At 42.4% G+C, this 22,844-nt stretch overlaps 2 protein-coding genes across 12 annotated transcripts in view; both read left to right on the forward strand.

Moving 5' to 3' along the window:
• Positions 1 to 2,674: 2,674 nt before the first annotated feature.
• On the forward strand, positions 2,675 to 11,046 carry zgc:193811 (uncharacterized protein LOC559801 homolog). Of its 2 annotated transcripts, none has more exons than XM_027178812.2 (6): positions 2,675 to 2,817; positions 2,894 to 2,977; positions 3,923 to 4,093; positions 4,370 to 4,489; positions 5,742 to 5,833; positions 10,471 to 11,046. In XM_027178812.2, the coding sequence occupies exons 2-6, from the start codon at positions 2,909 to 2,911 to the stop codon at positions 10,826 to 10,828; spliced, it is 810 nt and encodes a 269-aa protein (XP_027034613.1). In that variant the 5' UTR covers positions 2,675 to 2,817; positions 2,894 to 2,908; the 3' UTR covers positions 10,829 to 11,046. The 2 variants fall into 2 exon arrangements, with proteins under 2 accessions (XP_027034613.1, XP_027034614.1); XM_027178813.2 differs by having other exon boundaries at positions 2,769 to 2,817; positions 2,898 to 2,977.
• An 8,610-nt stretch (positions 11,047 to 19,656) lies between these two features.
• The window catches only part of kcnc3a (potassium voltage-gated channel, Shaw-related subfamily, member 3a), a 97,026-nt gene continuing 93,838 nt past the window's right edge, over positions 19,657 to 22,844 (forward strand). For 2 of the 10 annotated variants that reach the window (XM_027178839.2, XM_047800872.1), the window contains exon 1: positions 19,657 to 20,411. The gene's annotated coding sequence lies outside the window, so the exon portion shown is untranslated. The remainder of the gene's footprint in view (positions 20,412 to 22,844) is intronic. The other 8 variants (XM_027178848.2, XM_027178845.2, XM_047800869.1 and 5 more) reach the window with 7 other exon arrangements.

The raw sequence follows: 22,844 nt of genomic DNA on the forward strand, positions 1-22,844 counted from the left end.
GATCAGGATTTTTGGGGATGGGCTTTCAATCACTCAGGGGCCGGAAGGAGCGAACTCACATCCCCATCTCTCTTACAACGTTGTATGATGTCTAGTCGGGCGTTTTGTCGTAGCAGATCGGCAGGGTCGGCATTATTAAGAGATAGCGTGACCAAGATGCCTGTCTGTACCAAAGGTTTTTCTTTTTTTCCCTCTCTCTTCCCTCTTTTCTCTTTTTTTACGTATGGTTATAGGAGGTTGTTCCTAGAGCCAACGGAAACTTATACCATACGGTTGCATTTAAGAACATCCTGTTAGGTACATATCAGTGTCCTCACACTCTTGTATCTCGTTTTCTTTCTCTCTCTTTCGAAGCCCTCCCCCCCGTTTCGTGTCTAGATACTTGTCTGTATCGTTTTACGTGCCACGCATTTCCCCCACACCGCAGAAGGCTGGATGTTCGCTCGTTAATTTGACGGCGCCATTGCCCTTCTAGGCTGATAGTAAAATTTGGTGGTGCGCTAAACCCAAAAGTCCCTCTTCTGAGTTCACGGTATCTATTCTGTTGAGGCCTCCCCGCCGTTCTCGCCCCACGCAATATGTCAGCCATCGACTGCCCTTCCTTTTTCGGCTGACGAACTTAGCAAACCACAACCACGCCACTCGCTTATGCGTTCTCTTTCAATGAATACCAAAATTCCGACTCATACACATCTCCAATTTCTCAAACACCACCATGACATTTCCTATTTTCAGAATATAAACCATAAACGAGAGTCTGGAACGAAAACACAATGCCGGAAAGATCCTTGAACCCATTACTTTAAACGTTTGTCTCCCCCGCTGGATTCTTTTCCTCCACTTTCCTACAGAATCTTTTTAGAGTATCGGGGCTTGCACCAACTCATTGAGTTATACAGAGACATTGCCGGTGAACATGTTTGATCACGCCCCATTCATTACAATCTATCCATAATTTCCCGGATTTTTAAGATCTGCCCAAGCACCCCTAAGGCTTGCTGAGGGACTGACACGTATCTTTGCCTCACAGAATAGTCAATCGCATTGGATTTCGTGCTATGTGCTAGTGGATCACCCCATTCCTGATCCTGCAACACTGTATTCCGACCTCAACAACTTCTATTCCACACACATCACTCTGTGCGCAGGGATTGGAAGCAGAGTATTTTTTTTCTGTTCAAGCCTTCGTTCTTAGTTGACTTCGTTCTAGTGTGCGGGTGTTACTTCTGTGGTGTGTGGCTGTTGGTGTTGTCGTGGCTGTGTGTGTGGTGTGTGTAAAACAAATTACCTGTTGTTGTTCAGTAATTCGTAATTACAAAAAAGAGACCAACTCATAGAACAGCCAAGCACATCTTTCACGATAAGAACGATTGCACGTAGTCGTGGTTCATACAACGGGCTATGCGTGTGGGTTTGTACTTCGCCTGTGTGGGGTGTGTGTGTGTGTCGAGGTCCCCGTCGCTTTTGCTGGTGTTAGTTGTCTGCTTTCCGCCCTCGTCGCTTTTTGTCGTGGCGTTGTGTGTTTTTGTGTCTGCTCGCCCCTGTTTCCGCGGGCCCTCGGTGTTATGTCCCGTACATTGACATTTATTTCTGCATTGTACTATGTTTCTCCCCCTTTGTTGATGACCATTATGGGGTAAAAGCTCTTCCTGACCTCACACTGCTCCAACGTGTACAGCTTTTCCTCAGCTGTACATGCCCAAAGAGTTTGTCTTAATCCTCTGATGAAGTAACTCTGTGTCTGGATTTGTGTGTGTGTGTGTGTGTGTGTGTGTGTGTGTGTGTGTGTGTGTGTGTGTGTGTGTGTGTGTGTGTGTGTGTGTGTGTAAATGTATTTAGTGCAAGTGGCTCTCTGTCAGACCCCGTCGCATTTATCCCGCTGCTCTGTGTGGATTTGCTGCTAGTTTTGCCTGTTTAAATTTTTTGTTACCCCTTTATTTAATTTTTATTTAATTTATTCATTCCTTCCTACAATAAAATCAGCAATGCTATCAAACACCCACTCGTGTCTGACTCTTTGTCTGTTTGGAACCTTGAAGCATCTTAACTTGCTTTGGTCACCTTATAATTATATATTTTTTAGATTATTATTGTTAATAATAATAATAATGATAATAATAATAATAATAATAATAATAATAATAATTAATAGTGGTAGTAGTAATAATAATAATAACAATAATAATAATAATAATAGTAATAATAATCTGAATAATATTGTTATTAATAATAATGAATAATTATTATAATTATTATTATTAAATAATAATAAACCACAAATAATTGCTGCACAGTGTTTTAGTCTTTCACAGAAATCAAAGGGTTTACATGGCAACTTGTGACGTCACGCGACATCAAAGGATATGTGATAGCAGTTAAAGTTGGGTTTGAAATTGGACGACGGTCCCTTATTTGGAAACGAACGGTTTTTAGGCCAAATTGTGTGTGGGGGGGGAAAACCTTAATAAACACTATAACGTGTGTTTTCTCAGCTGATAGCGTACACACACATGATAAAATGAAAATAGGTTAAAAATAAAACTAGTGAAAATACACAGCTTATAAAGTTCTCGTAGATTCTACAAAGATTGAACAAAATTGACGTGTTCACATCGCCTCGGACTTGCTATATAGGGGCACTACATGCTACATGCTACACACTAACCCTAACACACTATCTAGTGCACTTCATTTACAAAGTCTAGCCGTTTGACATACGGCTTCTGATTGACCGTGCGCGCGCTACGTTGCCATGGTGATATCGGGTTATAAAGCGTTCACGCGTTCCAGGCAACAGAGCAAAGCAGTGAGGAGTTTGTAAGTGGAGACGGTTTTAACTTTACTTACATCGTTATAATTACACGTGTAAAAAGTTCTGTTTTATTGTGTTTAGACAGAGCGGAGTGTAATGGACACCAGTAGCGGTCTGGATCATGATCCTGTTCATCCTCAGCTTGTAGACACACACAACTGTAAGGTCTGTCTGGTTACACACACACACACACACACACGCACGCACACACACAGCTGTAAGGTCTGTCTGGTTACACACACACACACACACACACACACACACACACACACGCACGCACACACACAGCTGTAAGGTCTGTCTGGTTTTACACACACATACACACACATACACACACACACACACACAGCTGTAAGGTATGTCTGGTCACACACACACACACACACACACACACACACACACACACACACACACACACACACACACACACACACACACACACACACACACAGCTGTAAGGTATGTCTGGTTACACACACACACACACACACACACACACACACACACACACACACACACACACACACACACAACAGCTGTAAGGTCTGTCTGGTTACACACACACACACAGACACACAGAGCTGTAAGGTATGTCTACGTAAGGTCTGTCTAGTTACACACACACACATATACACACATACACACACACACACACACACAGCTGTAAGGGGTTTGTCTGGTTTTACACACACACACACACACACATACACACATATACACACACACAGCTGTAAGGTTTGTCTGGTTACACACACACACACACACACACACAGCTGTAAGGTCTGTCTGGTCACACACACACACACACACACACACACACACACACACACACACACACACACACACACACACACACAGACATACACACAGATGTTCACACACACATACATTTTTCTTCATTATACAGTATATAATATTTTTAATACGTTAAACTTACATTATAATGTGAATGAACTGTTACTATAGAGAAGGAAAACATTATAACGAGCACGTGAGTCAAGAATTCAACAGTTCTGTGGGATAATTTACTTCAAGGTGCAGTGTGTTTGTCTGGGATGTGTGTATAATTCCTGATCTTAGGAGTCCATCTGTTTAATGTCATTCCTCCAGAATGCACCACTTCCTCCTGTTCTGCAGAGACGAGCTCCTCGAACCCCACAATACATCACCTCCTACATGGAGCATGACCCCAAACCTGTAAATGATGTATTGAGAAACGTCAGTTATTCGAAAGCAGCTCCACACTGGCGCACGCATTATCTGAGTGATCTGGCTAAGAAGGTAATAATAATAATAATAATAATAATAATAATAATAATAATAATAATAATAATAATAATAATACATTCAGTTCTATGTTGCGACAGTGAAGTATATTTTTTTATGGAAGTCATCTATAACCAGTCATGAAGTGATAAATTATGTTTGTGGATCATTTGAGTTCAAAGCCCTTTCTGGGTGCCTGTAGTGATCAGTGTGGCAGGCACCAAGGCTGTGATAATCTGCCCCTGGAGATAAGGTGTGTGTGTGTGTGTTTGTGTGTGTGTTTGGGTGCAGCTGCGAGACAGCCGATCAGTCAGACTCGTGTCTGCGCCGCCTGTCAGTGAGATGAAGGATCAGTACAGGGTACGATCAGCTCCATACCAGCCTCTGGAGCCTCACTACAGGACGCCGCAGGTACGAAGATGGGAGCAAGGGGTCACAAAGTTTTGAAATTTCTCTTATGGGGAATCTGGGTCTCAATCATAACGATGTGCTAAAGCTTTATTGTTAACTAGTGTAAATATTAAGCATTAAAATAACCTATATTTAAAGTAGGATTACATCCAAAGCGAGGTTTATGCGAATGCGCTTGTTGTACGTAACGCGTTATTGTTTCTATAGCAACAACATCTATAGGAACTTGTATGACATATGCTTGAAATAATCTCATGCTAATGACAAACAGTCTAAGATAACTTGTTGTTATTAACCAAAGTTATTATTACAATATTATTATAACTTCTCGGGTCACGGGGAGCCTGTGCCTATCTCAGGCGTCATCGGGCATCGAGGCAGGATACACCCTGGACGGAGTGCCAACCCATCACAGGGCACACACACACTCTCATTCACTCACACACTCACACACTACGGACAATTTTCCAGAGATGCCAATCAACCTACCATGCATGTCTTTGGACCGGGGGAGGAAACCGGAGTACCCGGAGGAAACCCCCGAGGCACGGAGAGAACATGCAAACTCCACACACACAAGGCGGAGCGGGAATCGAACCCCCAACCCTGGAGGTGTGAGGCAAACGTGCTAACCACTAAGCCACCGTGCCTCCCCATATTAAAAAACTTTAAATGTTTATTTTTTCATATTTTAAATGTAATCATTTTAATGAGACATTATAATTAAGGATAGCAGGTAGCGTCTGTGCAAGCTTGCATGTAGCATCGATTTGAATTTAATTGATTTGAAACAGTGGTTAGCACGTCCGCCTCACACCTTCAGGGTTGGAGGTTCGATTCCCGCCTCGGTGCCCGATGACACCTGAGGCACAGGCTCCCCGTGACCCGAGCAGTTCGGATAAGCGGTAGAAAATGAATGAGTGAATGAATGATTTGAAACAAGTCTAAGGTCCATGTTCATTCTGTGCACACGAAAAAGCATTATTTTACATTTCCTCTAGTGAGTCAACAGAATTTGGTGCATGGATTTTCTTCTAATTAAACTATCCGACCAGAGGGGAGGAGATTACGAGGAAAGTGGGGAAGGAGAAAAGAGAAAAAGGAAGGCATTAATGCTAAATAACGATGATTCATGCAAAGTCTGCTTACGCAAAGCTTTTCTTAGCCTAAGGATTATAGAGCTCTCAGCATGCACGTTCTTGCTAATGGAGCTGATGGAGGGACTAATGCCACTCATGATTATTTTAATCAGACACTGCACGGACAACTCCATCAGCCTTCGGGTCTGCAGCCCGAAGAGCCGGCAATCAGCACAACACACGCAGACTACAGGCGCTTCAGCAGGTAAGCAGCAGGGGGCAGTTTATACACTCACTGAGCATTACAGTGAATAGTGAGCGGGGTTTAACATTGCTTCACTTTACAAAAAAGACTTCACAAGGTTCCTTTAAGATTCTGGTCCATGCTGATATGATTGCATCATGCAGATTTGAATCATTCATGCTTTCCTGTTCTACCACATCCCAAAAGTGTTCTCAGATCCGGTGACGTAAAGGTCACCGAAGAACACTGGACTCACCGTCATGCTCAAGAGACGACATTTCGCTTTATGACACGCTGCATTATCGTGCTTACTTATCATGTTAGGGATTAGAAGATGTTAAATTGTGTCATATGAAAAGATGCACATGCTCAGTAGCAATATTCGCACAGGCTGTGGCATTCAAGCCATAACTGATCAGACCCAAAGTGTGTTAATAAAACATTCCCCACACTGTTAAACCATCTCCATCAGCCTGGACTGTTAACACAAGGCAGGTTGGGTCAATGGGTTAATGCTGTTGGTGCCAAATTCTGACCCTACCTTCTATGTGCCTCAGCAGGACTCCTCCAGGCTGATGGAGGTGGTTTACAGTGTGGGGAATGCCACACAGACACAGTTTAACATCATCTAATGGCTAACTTCCAGCAGGACAATTCACCGTGTCATAAAGCGAAAGTCGTCTCAAACTGCTATCATGTTCATAACAGTGAGTTCAGCGATTTTCATAGTCACTGGATCTGAGAACACCCTTGAGATGAGAACATCTGTGTGCCTCGGCAGAAGAGCAGGTTAGGTGTTCCTGTGTCCCCTGTGTTGTCGTGGTCCTACGCTGTTGTAGTGAAAGTGAAAAGTGAAAGTGACGTGACGTACGGCTAAGTACTCAGAATTTGTTCTGTGCATTTAATCCATCCATAGTGCACACACACACAGCAGTGAACACACACACACACACACCGTGAACACACACCCGGAGCAGTGGGCAGCCATTTATGCTGCGGCGCCCAGGGAGCAGTTGTGGGGGTTCGGTGCCTTGCTCAAGGGCACCTCAGTCGTGGCTAGGCCCGAGACTCGAACCCACAACCATAGGGTTAGGAGTCAGACTCTCTAACCATTAGGCCACAACCTCCCCCCAATCTTCTTTATAGGGGAGGTCCATCCATTCCCCCCATCTTTGAACTAGCCCATCTGCTTCAAAGTTTGAAGTGTTTTTAAAGTTGCTTTTCTGCTCACCACAATTGTACAGAGTCGCTGTCTGAGTTGCTGTCAGCTCAAAATAGTCTGGTAATTTTTCGCTGATCTCCATCAGATCTGGACGTTCTCCACTCTGGAGACTGTGTGTAAACCCACAGGAGATGCACTGTATCGAATTTATTATTTCTCAAACCACTGTTGCTCTACTAAATATTCCGGTCGAACAATGACATCACTTTCTCCGCATTCGTGTTGTGAAATGCTTTAAACGTATGTCTGGCTGAATTAGTTCATAACTCGCTTTTCATGTTACATTACTATGGTACCAAGCGTTTCCTCTTCTAATAACCTTAGGGTGACCTGACATAGTGTTAACTAACGTGCCTCGGGTACAGGAGTAAACAATGTAGCATGAGACTGACTCACTATGTCTCTTATTAGTTCGAAGTTGGTTCTTAACGAACTGAACAAAATAGATAGATAAACTCGGTCGATGAACCATCTCATTGCATGCACATTTATACATTTCTCACGTGTCTAGACCGACTTTTTGTAGATACAGTGTAGCAGCATGGTGTGTGGTGTGGAGGAGAAACAGAGCTGAGGGACACTGATCTAAATGTTAGGAATAAAGTCACAAGGAGATTATTATTCTATCTATCTATCTATCTATCTATCTATCTATCTATCTATCTATCTATCTATCTGTCTGTCTGTCTGTCTGTCTGTCTGTCTGTCTGTCTGTCTGTCTGTCTGTGTCTCTCTTGTACAGTGTGTGTGTGTGTGTGTGTGTGTGTGTGTGTGTGTGTGTGTGTGTGTGTGTGTTTATCTCTTTAGCTATTTAAGTAATATATTGTAAGGCACATCCATAAAACTAAAGATGATGATGATAATAATAATAATAATAATAATAATAATAATAATAATAAATCCTGCTCTTGACTATATTTTTGGGACGAGTCCTTATGAACATCGCAGTGTGTTCCAGTCGGGTAACTCCACTCCTTCTGCACTCCTTCAGCTCTCAAATGATCTGTACATCAATTATACAAGCAGCTTTTAGCCAGAATGATGAATACACACGCTGACGTGATTGAAAACTTTAACTCCATTCCTGGCCTGCAACAGCAGCTGCAGTCCAACACAAACAACAATGAAGCACTTGGTCCCAGTAGATGTGGCTTAATACCACATTCACATCGGGTTAAAGTTCCATTGATCACGAGATGACTTGAGTAGCAGATTCCATTCCGTCCCCTTGAGCTGGAAAGATTTGTTGTTTCTATGGCAACAACAATGTAGAGGATAGCTGAAGCGTAGTGGTTAGCTATGGGGGGGGGGGGGGGGTGTGTGTTTCTGACCACACTATACTCCAAATTCCTACACTTCAGTGTGATACAACTCTGACTTCCACTTCTTACTTTTTATTCTTATTGAAAACAATTCGCACAAACAGCCGTAGGCTGATTAAAAGACGTCCTGTAGACCATATTGTCGTCGGCCATCTTGACAGTTTTTTCCACCCAGTGTCACCACGTGGTAGCTAACTATAAATGAGCTCTTATTAATACATTTACTTACATTCACGGCATTTGGCAGACTTATGCCTTATCCGTTTATTTTATTTACACAACCTAGCAGTGGAGAGTTAAGGCAGGGGCGGTTCTAGCCCTTCTTTAGGGTGGCTCCAGCCCCCTGTCTGTGATCTCAGCCACCCTAAAACTAAAAGCATAATTTTTACTTTCATAAATAAACAATAAAAATTACGTTAAAATGAGAGGACATGTCGTCGATGGGAAAGAAACGTTTTTATTAGTTTAATCCAAGAGCGATTTTTTTAAACTTTGCTTTTACGCGCGTGTGTTGTAGTCTTTCAAAAGTGCATCATCAGCTGTATGCTTTATTTGAACGGAGAAGCTCAGGTACGCGCAGCGTGCACGTGCAGTCAGAGCTGGGCGTTTATCTATAACGTTAATCTGCGGAAAGCCGCAAAGATGACAACCAAAATCAGTGAAATGTCACTATTCGTATTACCAGAGTTGTAGCACAAACACAATATTAATGCAAACAATCCATTCACTCAGTCACACACTCATTTTCTACCGCTTATCTGAACTACCTCGGGTCACGGGGAGCCTGTGCGTATCTCAGGCGTCATCGGGCATCAAGGCATTCAATACTAAATAAAAATAACATTTATTGATTTGGTTTTTGTCTTGTGAATATTAGTTTATTAATGACGTCATTCATTGGACACACTGTCTGTAGAGAACGCACACATACATGAACTGATCTGATTCGAGACTGACATCATTACATCATGCACAAAATTTTGGTGTCCACTTTTACCATTTTAAATAATACCATAACTTTTGGCTTACTATGTAGTCATATAATATATAATATAAAACTCTTCTTGTTTTAAATTCTCACTGAGGGCTAAAACCCCCTAAAGATGAAATCCTAGAACCGCCCCTGAGTTAAGAGCCTCGTTAAGGGCCTCGTTAAGGGCCTCGTTAAGGGCCCAGCAACCTTCCGATCAGTAGACCAACGGCTTAACCACTGAGCTACGGCTTCCAGTATAACCTCGCTGCTTCTGGAATATGAATTAAGAGTTTGATACAGACATAATCAGGTAATTACTAAAAGTCTGACATGCTGTGAGTGCACAGTAACTGATAAATTGATAGCCAAATCATATGTTTCTTCTCTCTGTCTCTCTCATTCTCTTTCTACTCTGAATAAGTAGGTCGAGTTGAGCTGACCTCCCAGCTGAAATGGTCACTGAATCGTCTGGAAACACTTTGTTTAAAAGGGCACTTAAAACCCTCTTCCTGAAGGGCGGGGACTTGAAAGGAAACACTCGTTATGTCAGACTGCGATACAGCTTACCTGGATACGATCCCAGGCATGTTATAGGAAACGATGCTGCCCTCAGAAGACTCACAAACTCATAAATGCATGCGCATTGACAGCCGTTGACACTAAGTGAAAGAGCGGCATGCTTATGGAAGCCAGCGGACGCCAGGAGCTCTTTAAAAGTCTTGTGCCTGTATGACGATTCTGTAAAAGCAGCTCCGAATGTCGAACCAGCATAAAAAATAAATACAGTTTGCGAAATTTTGTTATGCATAAAAATTCACCCCCCACCCAGGTTATTGGTTTGAATGAACACCTGCGTTTTCACGTGTCCTAAATCTAATTGGTCTGTGATCAAAAGTTCTAATGATATACAACTATACAACTTATTTTTCCAATCCCTGGGGGTAGCTCTGTCTGTCCCCTTACGTATACATGGCTCACAGATGAATGGCTAGTGTCGCTCTGATTGACAGGCGTTACCAGGCGTGAACAGTCCGACTGTAGATTTATGGGCATTAGATTTACGAGCATTCGGTTTGTTGCAGTTAAAAGTAAACGATCTTTGATTTGTCATTTACTCTTTTGACTCTCCGTCTTGTTCCAGGTCTGAATTGGATCTTCTCTCCGGCACAGATGATTCGCCCACCCATAAACACCTCACCAAAAGTGACACACTGCCCCGCCTCCAGGCTCTCGAGGCCCCGCCCAGCACATCCTCTCAGCTCCAGTTGCACCGTCCACCCGTACCGGTGCCCCACGGAGGCAGAAGCAGCTTGTACATGGATAGTATTGGTTTACCTGCATCTCTACCCATGTCCTGTACCACCTCCATGGTTGCCCTTGCTGGGACAAATCATAAAGGGGAGAGCGAGCGGAGCTTACTGGAGCACGTCCTGGACGTGCCCGAGATGTACGGCACAGAGAACCAGACGTATGGGAAAGGAAAGATTGTGCTTGTGTGAGATAGAGAGAGAGACCACACAGCATTCATTATTCACCAGATCTAGCCATTTTTGTCCAGTCGCTTAATAATGGATGTTTAGCCCAGTTTGATTTAAAAATCATTGATTTTTATTCAAAGCCAAATGGGTCCTTTGGTAAATATGTGTATATATATAATTGTTTTATTGTTTATTTGATCATAAGAAAAAAGCAAATAAATGCTTGTGTTTGAGAGAAAGCGCTGAGAGACTGTGTGAGCATTAAGCTGGTCATGCTCCTTGTGTGTCAGTGTGATATGCAAGGGATTGTGGGAAAAACTGCAATGTGTGTAAACAGCGAGAGACTGAAAGCAGGCAGGGAGGTGTGTGTGTATGTGTGAGAGAGAGAGAGAGAGAGAGAGAGAGAGAGAGAGAGAGAGAGAGAGAGAGAGAGAGAGAGAGAGGATTGAGAGAGGAGGAGAGAGACGAGAGACGAAGGACGTTGATGGAGGCAGAGAGAGAGAGATGAGAGAGGGAGGCGAGAGGAGAGAGAGAGATCGAGAGAGAGAGAGGAGGAGAAGCGAGGAGAGAGGAGAGAGAGAGAGAGATTTTGCTGAACATGCATTTGAGACAACTGAAGATGATGGGAACATGGAATAATCTGGAGACATCAGCACTGAACTACACAGCACATGAGAGAGAGAGAGAGAGAGAGAGAGAGAGAGAGAGAGAGAGAGAGAGAGAGAGAGAGAGAAAGAGAGAGAAAAGGAAGGGGAATTAAAAAATAAATTAAAATAGTAGGGATTTGGCAGCATCTCATAAATTAGCCTTTTTGAATCTGTGTGAGTTTTCTTTTCCACACCCCTGCTCTTCTGCTCCTTCCGCCCACCTGCTCGCCGGATCTCTGACTCTCCTCCCCCTCTGTCTCAAGCGGCGGTGTGCCAGACAGACAGACAGAGAGAGAGAGACAGAGAGAGAGAGAGAGAGAGAGAGAGAGAGAGAGAGAGAGAGAGAGAGTAGAAGAAGGAAAGCTTTAAATCTGCATGAAGTAATCTCACACAAACTAGTGGAGGAAAATCTGTTAAGAATTAATTTGTCACTTTAAAGTCATTGAAGGTAATCAGGTGCTTCACAAAAGGTTCTTTAGACGGAGGAACATATGACACGCTATTTATTATACCTTTAGGGTGTGTCATGGCAGTGCAAACAAGATGGCGTCTGTCATTTTTCTATCTACAATCAGAGCACTTAAATAAAATAATAATAATAATAATAATAATAATAATAATAATAATAATGGGGGCACGGTGGCTTAGTGGTTAGCATGTTCGCCTCACACCTCCAGGGTTGGGGGTTCGATTCCCGCCTCCGCCTTGTGTGTGTGGAGTTTGCATGTTCTCCCCGTGCCTCGGGGGTTTCCTCCGGGTACTCCGGTTTCCTCCCCCGGTCCAAAGACATGCTGTCATGATCAGCACACCTGCCTCACCTCCGCACCCACAACGGAGAGAATCGTCTCTGGAGTACTAAGCGCTCCCGGACTACACTTCCCACTACACCCCGCTCAGCCTAATCAGGGCACCAGCTGTTCTCTATCAGCTGGCGCACTTAAATAAGCAAACGAACTTGATCCCATTGCGAAGTCTTGATTTGCTACGGCTATCATTCTGAGCGTTGTCTGGTTATTCCTATTTCTGGTTTTTGATCTGTTTCTGTATTTTGCCTCACGACTGATTTCTGCCTGCCCTGACCTTTTGCCTGTTGTTCTGAATACGTTTTTGCCTTACCTACACTGTCGTGTTTACCGGTACTGAACTCTGCCTGTTGTTTCCGAGATTATATATTAAAGCTGCAAATGGATCCTCAGTCTTACGACTCATCATTACACATGCATGGTAGGTTGATTGGCATCTCTGGAAAATTGTCCGTAGTGTGTGTGTGTGTGAGTGAATGAGAGTGTGTGTGTGCCCTGTGATGGGTTGGCACTCCGTCCAGGGTGTATCCTGCCTCGATGCCCGATGATGCCTGAGATAGGCACAGGCTCCTTGATGTGAAAATGAAGGAACTCATGTCCGGATATTTGGTCATTTTTTTGTTTTTGTAAATGTCTGTATGAACAGAGGACTGATGTATTGATGCCTCCTCACAGCTCCAGGGTCTTGCAGGGGTTCGATCCTGACCTGCGGTTACTGTCTATTCTTCACTTGTAGCTTCTCTTGTTTCCACCTACATCCTAAACAACATCCTGTTCCCACTGCTCTCGGGATTCACCACCGCTTTACCCAGCTGCATGCAAACAAACCTAACGCTAAGTCTCTTATTCTCTCGTCATGTCTCAGTTTCTGCGAAATGTTTAAAGATGGATTCGGGTTCGTTCCTTTTCTTTTCGTTCATCAAATAATCGTTTGAAAACAGCGCACAAGAAAAGAGTTTATGTTCAAGGCTCTACAAAAGACATGGCATGATTACAGACCAGAAACAGTTTGAAAGCGAAATGAACAAAATGCTATTTTAATGAGTGTGTGTGTGTGTGTGTGTGTGTGTGTGTGTGTGTGTGTGTGTGTGTGTGTGTGTGTGTGTGATATTTATTATCCCTCCAGTTCAATATTATAATCAGTTGTCAGTGTGAATATACTTCCCTGAAGCACTGTTTCTTTTTTTTTTTTTTTTAATATATTTTAATTTTCTCTTGCATTCCCTCATGACTTTCTCTCACCATTGTTGGACTCTCATCATTCACATCATTTTTTTTTTTTTTTTGGTAGCGTTGTGTTGACAATTCATCAGTAGTCTCTTTTCACAGAAAAAAGAAACATGTCCAAACATGTCCGTGTGTGTGTGTGTGTGTGTGTGTGTGCGTGTGTGTGTGCTTGAATACGTTGACCTGGGTGTGAGATTTAGCAATACCAAGCTATTGATTGTTAAGGTCAGAGGTCATGTCTTAGCTATAGGACCTACGAGTGCTGATTACACCCACCAGAGACACAGAGATCTCACCGGCCAGTCGCTTGGACTGGGAGGAGCTCGTCTCTTCTGTGGAGCTGTAAATCACAGCGTCTTTAGAATAAAAAATGGCATCTCATGTTCCAGGGTGGCATCTGGATCAGGACATGATTGGCAGCATCTACAAAGCGAGAACGATGGAGGCTGTAAATCCCGCGTCTGTCTAACCGATGCATAATTTGCCAACCTTTGAGATTTCGCGAGTCTCGGATTCATAACACGTCTTTGGTCCGACGATGAAAAAAAAAAAATCATCACGCGTTGAGCTGTTGTGTAATCGAAAATGTCTGGGAACATTTTCACAACACACTTAAAAAAAAATAATTCAGGAACTGAATATTGCACTAAGCAGTTTTAATGGCTTTCTTTATTTTGTGATGCTACAAAATAATGGTGGTCAACTGTAACTCTTAGCATGATGCCTAGCTTTAACAACAATACCTGTGGATACATGATGACCTTGGATCTGTTTATTCTTTCCTTTATGAGTTCTTTCGTTAAGTGAAAAAAAACGTACGTGTGACAAAACTGGACACCTGCAAACCTCAATGCTGCCTAATTACAAAATTAGGCTAAATTTCAAAGATATCCATCTTTAATCACTTGATATGTTTATTCCTCTTGTGTATATACAAACCTTGCGAATTGTTTCTACACTGTTGCTCTTGGGCTGCTTTCCATTTCCAGAAGGTGTAGATTATTACCCGGTTTTTCCATGAGAAGCTAATGTAATTCTGCATTATATAGACTGGTTATTAATCATTCATGAACATAAATTCATGTTACATTATTTATTACTATAATAACCAAAAAAACTTCTTTGCTAAGGCCATTAAAGGTGGGGTCTCCGAATTTTGAAAGCCAATGTTGACATTTGAAATCACCAAAACAAACACGCCCCTAACCCAAATGGGTCCCACCCCTGTATCGATAGCTCCGCCCACACATACATACGTAACCCAGGCGACTAACAGAAAGAAATGTGTCATAGCTGAAGGGAAGAATAATACAATTGTAGATAAACAAACAAGCAAAAATGACATACAAGCATAATCATGTAAAGGACAAAAGCATATATTAGTTCTGTGTAACAAAGCAAAACCAACGTTACTCACCTATCGAGAAGGAAAAAAGCGCCTCGGCGTCTTAAGTAAAGTCGGAAAAAAACTCCTGAGCTAAACGCTGTTACTACACAAAACGCGGTTGTAGCTGCCTCTCTACATTACCACGATAGAAAAGAGGTGTTATTTGTGTAGTTAAAGCGTTTAGCTCAGGAGTTATTGACTCGGGAAACTCCAACCTGTGAATATGTGGCCAACTTCCTGCTCCTTCAGTTCTCTCCAGCGCTGGAAAGCTGATCCTATATTAACACGTCCTACTTCTTGTCCTTATCGTAAGTCTTTCTTCTCTTTCTTTCTTTGTTTTTATCCTCCATGTCAATGTTAAAACCGCTTTCTGCTAATGTCACACACGCGCACTGAACACTCTCCGCCACATATTGACAAGCCCCGCCCCTTTCTGCTCATCGGCTACACGTTTGTTTTGCTTTTTGTTTTTATGTTTGTTTATTATTCGGCTCGACTCAGTTTTCTGAAGCATTTCTCAAAAATCGGAGACCCTGCCTTTAACAATGAGGTGGCCAGAGACGACCTGGTGACTTTGTCGGTGTTGCCATCATGGGTGGGGCAAAATACTAATCTACATGGAGTGGGGTTTCAATGGGATGTGAATAAAGACACATCTTGACACAGAAGTCATAGCTGATATTAGGCAACATTATGCTACATCTTATGATGTATGCTAGCGTTACGATTTCAATATCAGTTGCTCACTGTGACTTATAAAGTACTGAAGAAATCAAGAGATCCAGAAATTGTCTAATGGTCAGTTTATTGTGACTTCTGCCTTTGCTAGCTAATCGTACCTGTTCCTGAACCAACTGATGATACAGATGTTCACATTTCCTCAACCACACCGTTAAAGCCACTAACTGAATTTGTGTTTATTAAACTGAATGTGTGAAAAAGGTCAAACAGATTTGAAAACAGATTTGAGGTTACAATTTAGGATGAATAAACCATTATCACTGAGATATTTGTGTTCATTCAGATACAAGAGTGTTAGTGAGATCAGCCACTGATGTCACGTGAAGAGGCTCCAGTTCCAGTTCTCAGATGGTCACGGCTCGGTGCAGGACACTCCGAACTTCATGGAGCGCAGCGGCATCGTCCTGTCCTGCTCGAACAGGCCCGAGCCTCTCGGTTCCAGTGAAGGGAAATCATAATGTTACAACTCATGATAACATACGTCGTGTGCTTCCAAATTTGTGCGATGCAACTGGGGAAGAACCACATATGGGATTGATATATACCACATATGGGGGGTCATATACACAGATAAACCCAGGGAAATTCTGAGTGGATTTTTATTTGACAAATAACCACCTTCTGGCTGGAAATGACACAAAAGGTGACAAAAGAAAGAAATTGTGTTAAAAGAATATTAGCCTTTTGACAAAACATTCCATGTGCATCTTTATTCATGCCCTTTCTCAATAACTAGTGGAAAAGCTTTTAATTTTTAATCAAAGTGGTCAAATGGTTCATACACATTTCCACTGGGATTTTGGACCACTCTTCTTTTGCATAGATCTCCAGGTCCTTGAGGATGGAAGGCTTCCTTGACATCAGTCCGGTCTTCAGTTCTCTCCACAAATTCTCAGTCGGTTCAGGTCTCTGGACTCTGGCTTGGCCACTCAAATACACTGATATTGCTCTCTGCTGATCATTTCTTGACCACCTTCGCGCTGTGTTTTGGATCGTTATCTTGCTGGAAGTTCCACTGCATTCCCAGGCCAAGTTTTTCTGCTTACTGTCTGATGTTTTGCTCCAGACCTTTAATGTAGTCTTATTTTTTCATGACACCATTTACTTTTACAAGGATGCCTGTCCCATTGGTTGAAAAACACCCCTAAAGCATTGTTCTCACCACCACGCTTGACCTTGGGGATGGTTTCTTGGGGTTGAATGCTTTTGTTTTTCAATTTTCTTTTTGCAGACTGCAGAATTTATGACCAAAAGGCTTATTCTTTGTCTAGGTGAGCTTTTGCAAAGGCTAAGTGAGCTTCTCTGTGCCAGTCTTAAAGAAGTGGAGTCCTCCTTGGTCAGAGTTGATGGAGGTCAGCCTTGTGCAGTGTCCACTGGACTGTCTGCCTTGAAACGTTGGTACCAGAATTACTCTGATAATTCCAGAGGTGGGAGTAAGTCACACGTGTGCAAGTCACAAGTAAGTCTCAAGTCATGAATGTCAAGTCGAAGTCAAGTCGAGTCTTTTTTTAATATTTGTCGAGCAATTCTCAAGTCTCAAATTTGCAATTTAAGTCTGACTCAAGTCAAGTCGAGTCCCCCTTCTCTGAGTCGTTTAACTCAAGTCTGAGTCAAGTCTCAATTCATGAACGTCAAGTCGAGTCCTTTTTGTAATGTTTGTCAAGCAAGTCTCAAGACTCTGATTTGCAACTTAAGTCTGACTCGAGTCAAGCCATATGACTCGAGTCCCCCATCTCTGGATAATTCACAATGGCTTTTTGAGGATTTTTGGATTTTTCTTAGCCTTAGTGCAGGGGTTACTTTTGGCTTTAAGTTCTACATGTTGACTGTGGACTTGTTTTCCATGTGCACAACAGAATCTGAACAGAATGTGCACAGCAGATAACCAAAGTCAGCTGAATCAAGAAACAGGAATCGAGAAAGAGAAATTACAAAGTATATTTATCTGAGAAAAGCAGAAATAAGTAGCCAGTGAATGGTTTCATTTGCTTACGTTGAGCTTTTTATGTTTTTGTGTGTATAAAAGACTAACTGCAAGAACATCAGGGCCTTTTTTTTTTTCAAAAATTTTGGGTTTCGTTGTGCAACAGTTCGAAACTTTTTATCTCTTTAATCTTATTCGTGACAATTTGGCATATAAATACTAACAGACTCCCACCACAAACTAGACAGACAGACAGACAGACAGACAGACAGACAGACAGACAGACAGACAGACAGATAGATAGATAGATAGATAGATAGATAGATAGATAGATAGATAGATAGATAGATAGATAGATAGATAGATAGACAGACAGACAGACAGACAGACAGACAGATAGATAGATAGATAGATAGATAGATAGATAGATAGATAGATAGATAGATAGATAGATAGATAGATGGATAGATAGATAAACAGATAGACAGACAGACAGACAGATATAGATAGATAGATAGATAGATAGATAGATAGATAGATAGATAGATAGATAGATAGATAGATAGATAGATAGATAGACCAGTGTTTGTAGGAATCTATCTATCTATCTATCTATCTATCTATCTATCTATCTATCTATCTATCTATCTATCTATCTATCTATCTATCTATCTATCTATCTCAGTTCAGTTTAGTAGTGCTTGAATGAATGTAAAATCAGACTGTTGCCAAAGCAAAGTCTCGCTCTCCTTCTCTGTGCTCTCTCTCTCTCCATCTCTTCATTGTGATTCTGCCTTTGCTAGCTAATCGTACCTGTTCCTGAACCAACAGATGATACAGATTTTAACATTTCCTCAACCACACCGTTAAAGCCACTAACCGAATTTGTGTTTATTAGACTGAACGTGTTTCTCCAAGATGTTTCATACCTTACAAAAAAAAAAAGGTCAATCAGATTTGAAAATTGAGGTTACAGTTTAGGATGAATAAACCATTATCACTGAGATATTTGTGTTCATTCAGATACAAGAGTGTTAGTGAGATCAGCCACTGATGTCAGGTGAAGAGGCTCCAGTTCCAGTTCATCTCAGATGGTCACGGCTCGGTGCAGGACACTCCGAACTTCATGGAGCGCAGTGGCGTTGTCCTGTCCTGCTGGAATTGGTCCGAGACTCTCGGTTCCAGTGAAGGGAAATCATAATGTTACAACTCATGATAACATACAGTTGTGTGACACAAAAGGTGACAAAAGAAAGAAAGTCATTGTGTTAAAAGAATATTAGCCTTTTGACAAAACATTCCATGTGCACCTTTATTCATACCCTTTCTCAATAACTAGTGGAAAAGCTTTTATTTTTCATCAAAGTGGTCAAACGGTTTATACACATTTCCACTGGGATTTTGGACCACTCTTCTTTTTCATAGATCTCCAGGTCTTTGAGGTTGGAAGGCTTCCTTGACATCAGTCTGGTCTTCAGTTCTCTCCACAAATTCTCAGTTGGTTCAGGTCTGGACTCTGGCTTGGCCACTCAAATACACTGATATTGCTCTCTGCTGATCATCTCTAGATAGATAGATAGATAGATAGATAGATAGATAGATAGATAGATAGATAGATAGATAGATAGATAGATAGATAGATAGATAGATCGATCGATCGATCGATCGATCGATCGATCGATCAGTGTTTGTAGGAGGCTTGTCTTGCTTTATTAGTAAAAGACGAAGTGAAGAAGTGAAATCCAATATCCCATCCTATTGCAAAAATCAAATGTCATTTGTAGGTTATGACTTTGTCATGTGATCATGTGACTTATGAAGGCTCTGTTCTGTTGTACCGTTTTATTTCCTCCACCGTACTGTCCACACACATGCCAATAGATCAATATACATGTGAAGACGGTGTGTCCTGGCACATCTAATCTCCATCATAGGGTGTGCTAGAGCAGGGAAACACACCAGAACAGGGGGACTCCTGAATTTATTTATAGCATACATGCATGGCAATGCTGCAGCATCCGGCTCGTGGCGCTTAGATGGTTAAGTGGCACAGGGTGGAGTCTGGGGGAGAGAGGGGCGCACCAGCTGCCACCTTCCTCTCCATCCAACATAAAGACAGAGAGGGAGAGGGAGGGGGCGGGACTGACCACTAGATTACACTAAGGACTACACTGTGCGTCGGAAAGCGCAAAAATTGACCCAAACACACACCTCGACAGGAATAAAAAGGCAAAAGGAGCAAATGCGCACGGACCGCAGCTACACACCCGCAGCCGCCGCACTCTTTTGCGTGTTTTTCATCTTCGATCTGTTTTTTTCCCCCCATCCTAATGACATTTCGGAGCTCGTGACTACCAGAAGGAGCGACTGAAAAGAAGACAGCAAGACTGACAAGCAGAGGGCGAGACACAGAGACAGACAGAGAGGGTGAGAAAGAGAGACATAACGATAGCTCGACTGAGGTGCTGTGGGGTTGCGCGCGCTCGCTTGGGCTGGACGGGCTACACCTTTCCGGGAAACTAAAGCAGGGACAGAGAAGCAGACAGATATAAGCTATACACAGCACACGAGCCGGCATTACCTAGACGTGTCTTGCGTTTATTTTTTAGTTTATCATTTCTTTTTGCAGACATTTATCAGAGACACCACAGGAGACTAAGACAGGTGCGTTGTAGTAGCCTAAGCACAGCAATGTGTCCAGTCTCAGGCGTGTACAGCTCGTGATTTGACTCCATGTTTTTTCCTCCACCACATTAAGAAATTTGCCACATTCCTGCGGCTGGTCGGTTCGCGCGCGCGTGTTCATGTGTGCGTTGATTAACGCGCGCGCCACGCACGCACCGCATCCACACGAACCGAGCCAGACCCGACGCGAGTAAGTAGCTACTTATAGCTGTCCTGTGCTCTGTGTATGTAGTGTGTGTTTGTGTATTTGTGTGTATAGTGTGTGTTTGAGTGTACGCGTGAGGGTGCTGTGTGTGTGTGTGCGTGTGTGTGTTCTGGCGCGTGTCGTGATCTCGTGCACAGGTTGCAAAATCCCTCCTGTGGGATGTAAAATGTAAGCAGTGGCCTAATGACAGTGTTTTTCATGCAACAAGTAGACTGCTTCCACACTCCTAATAAAGAAAGGTGCTAGAAAACGTTCTCAGATGTGATGCAGAGAAAATGATGAAGAACCTTTTGGTTTATGAATGTTCAACTAAGGAGAAACAAATCAGCTTATGTTACGATCATGTTACTTGTTTCGTTGAAGAAAAAATATGGATCGTTCAGTTCAGGGCATCACGTTTTGGTTTCTAAAGAGAACCTCATGGTGACTGGATATTCAGTCATTTTTTGTCAGTTTGTATGTACCATTTTTTTTCTTAAATGAACCCTTTTATTAACTGATATTGAACAAAATTTGTTGGTTCAAATATATGTTGAGGGGGGCACGGTGGCTTAGTGGGTAGCACGTTTGCCTCACACCTCCAGGGTCGGGGTTCGATTCCCACCTCCGCCTTGTGTGTGTGGAGTTTGCATGTTCTCCCCGTGCCTCGGGGGTTTCCTCCAGGTACTCCGGTTTCCTCCCCCAGTCCAAAGACATGCATGGTAGGTTAATTGGCATCTCTGGAAAAATTGTCCGTAGTGTGTGAATGTGTGAGTGAATGAGAGTGTGTGTGTGCCCTGCGGTGGGTTGGCACTCCGTCCAGGGTGTATCCTGCCTCGATGCCCGATGACGCCTGAGATAGGCACAGGCTCCCCGTGACCCGAGGTAGTTCGGATAAAAGCGGTAGAAAATGAGTGAGAATATTTGTTGAACATCATAGTCTCAGCATCGGTATTTACAGCATTTAGCAGACGCCCTTATATCCAGAGCAACTTACATTTTATCTCATTTTTATACAACTGAGGGTTAAGGGCCTTGCTCAGGGGCCCAGCAGTGGCAGCTTGGTGGACTTAGGATTCGAGCTCACAACCTTCCAATTGGTAGCCCAACACCTTAACCACTAGGCTACCACATCCCTACATATACAGTGTTCAGTGTTCAGTGTTCGGTATAAATGGTTCCATTACATGAAAAAAAATCTTTGTTATCTAAAATAACGATTCACTTTACATCATCACTGTTTTCCCCTAAGGAACTGTTTGGTTAATAGATGATGAACATTGTGTGTTGGTTCCACAAGGAACCTAATATTCTCACCATTGGGATAAATAGTGAGATAAATGGAATAATCCTCCTGGTGGAAAAGAACGATATCATCACTTTAGAGAACAGTTTTTGTTTCTTTAAGGAACCATAATGGATGGTTAATGGAGGTTATGTTTTGTTGGTTGTACAGAGAACGAAATGATCCAACCACAAATGTTACTATTATTTTTTTCTTCTTTCCTGACAAACCTTTCCAGGAATGCTTACTCTCCTATATTTTGTTGGTTCTAAGGAGAGCCAAATAATCCCACAATAAAAGTGTCCATTACGTTGAAGAGAAGGAGCTTCTTCTTCTTCATTCAGCTAATGGCATGAACAATACAGTAGAACTGTTTCCTCCATAAAAAAACCCCGAGCAGATTCAAATTCCAACAATAATTCGAACACTTTTATGGGTTCCTTAGAGATTTAAATAATCTCATCATAACTGGTGTTAATTGTGTGAAAAAAAACGCCGTGGAAGAAAATAAAGATTCGCGACGTAGCGTCACTTTAAAGAACTGTTGTTGTTTCTGATGGAACAAATGTTTAATGGATGGGGAACATTTTCAGTTGGTTCCACAGAGAAACACATGATCTCAACACAGCTGTTAGCGTTATGTGGAAGAATCACTGTGGGGAAAAATAATGTATTATTATTATTATTATTATTATTATTATTATTATTATTATTATTATTATTATTATTATTATCATTATTATTATTATTATGTGTGTGCTATAAGAGAGACAAAGACTTTCAGCACCATTACTGAATGCATGAAGAAATTCATATCAAAGCATCTTTCTGTTTTTTCACTATGTTTACACATACCCCCTGTATCTCTCTCTCTCTCTCTCTCTCTCTCTCTCTCTCTCTCTCTCTCTCTCTCTCTCTCTCTCTCTCTCTCTCTCTCTCTCTCTCTCTCTCTCTCTCTCCCATTCTCTGTGCACTCTCTGTGTACTCTCTGTTTCTCTCTCTCTCTGTGTTTTCTCTCTCTCTCTCTCTCTCTCTCTCGCTCTCTCTCTCGCTCTCTCTCACCCTCCCAATCTCTCTCTCTCTCTCTCTCTCTCTCTCTCTCTCTCTCTCTCTCTCTCTCTCTCTCTCTCCCATTCTCTGTGTACTCTCTGTCT

This window comes from Tachysurus fulvidraco, chromosome 15, assembly GCF_022655615.1.
Source record: "Tachysurus fulvidraco isolate hzauxx_2018 chromosome 15, HZAU_PFXX_2.0, whole genome shotgun sequence".
Lineage (NCBI taxonomy): Eukaryota > Metazoa > Chordata > Actinopteri > Siluriformes > Bagridae > Tachysurus > Tachysurus fulvidraco.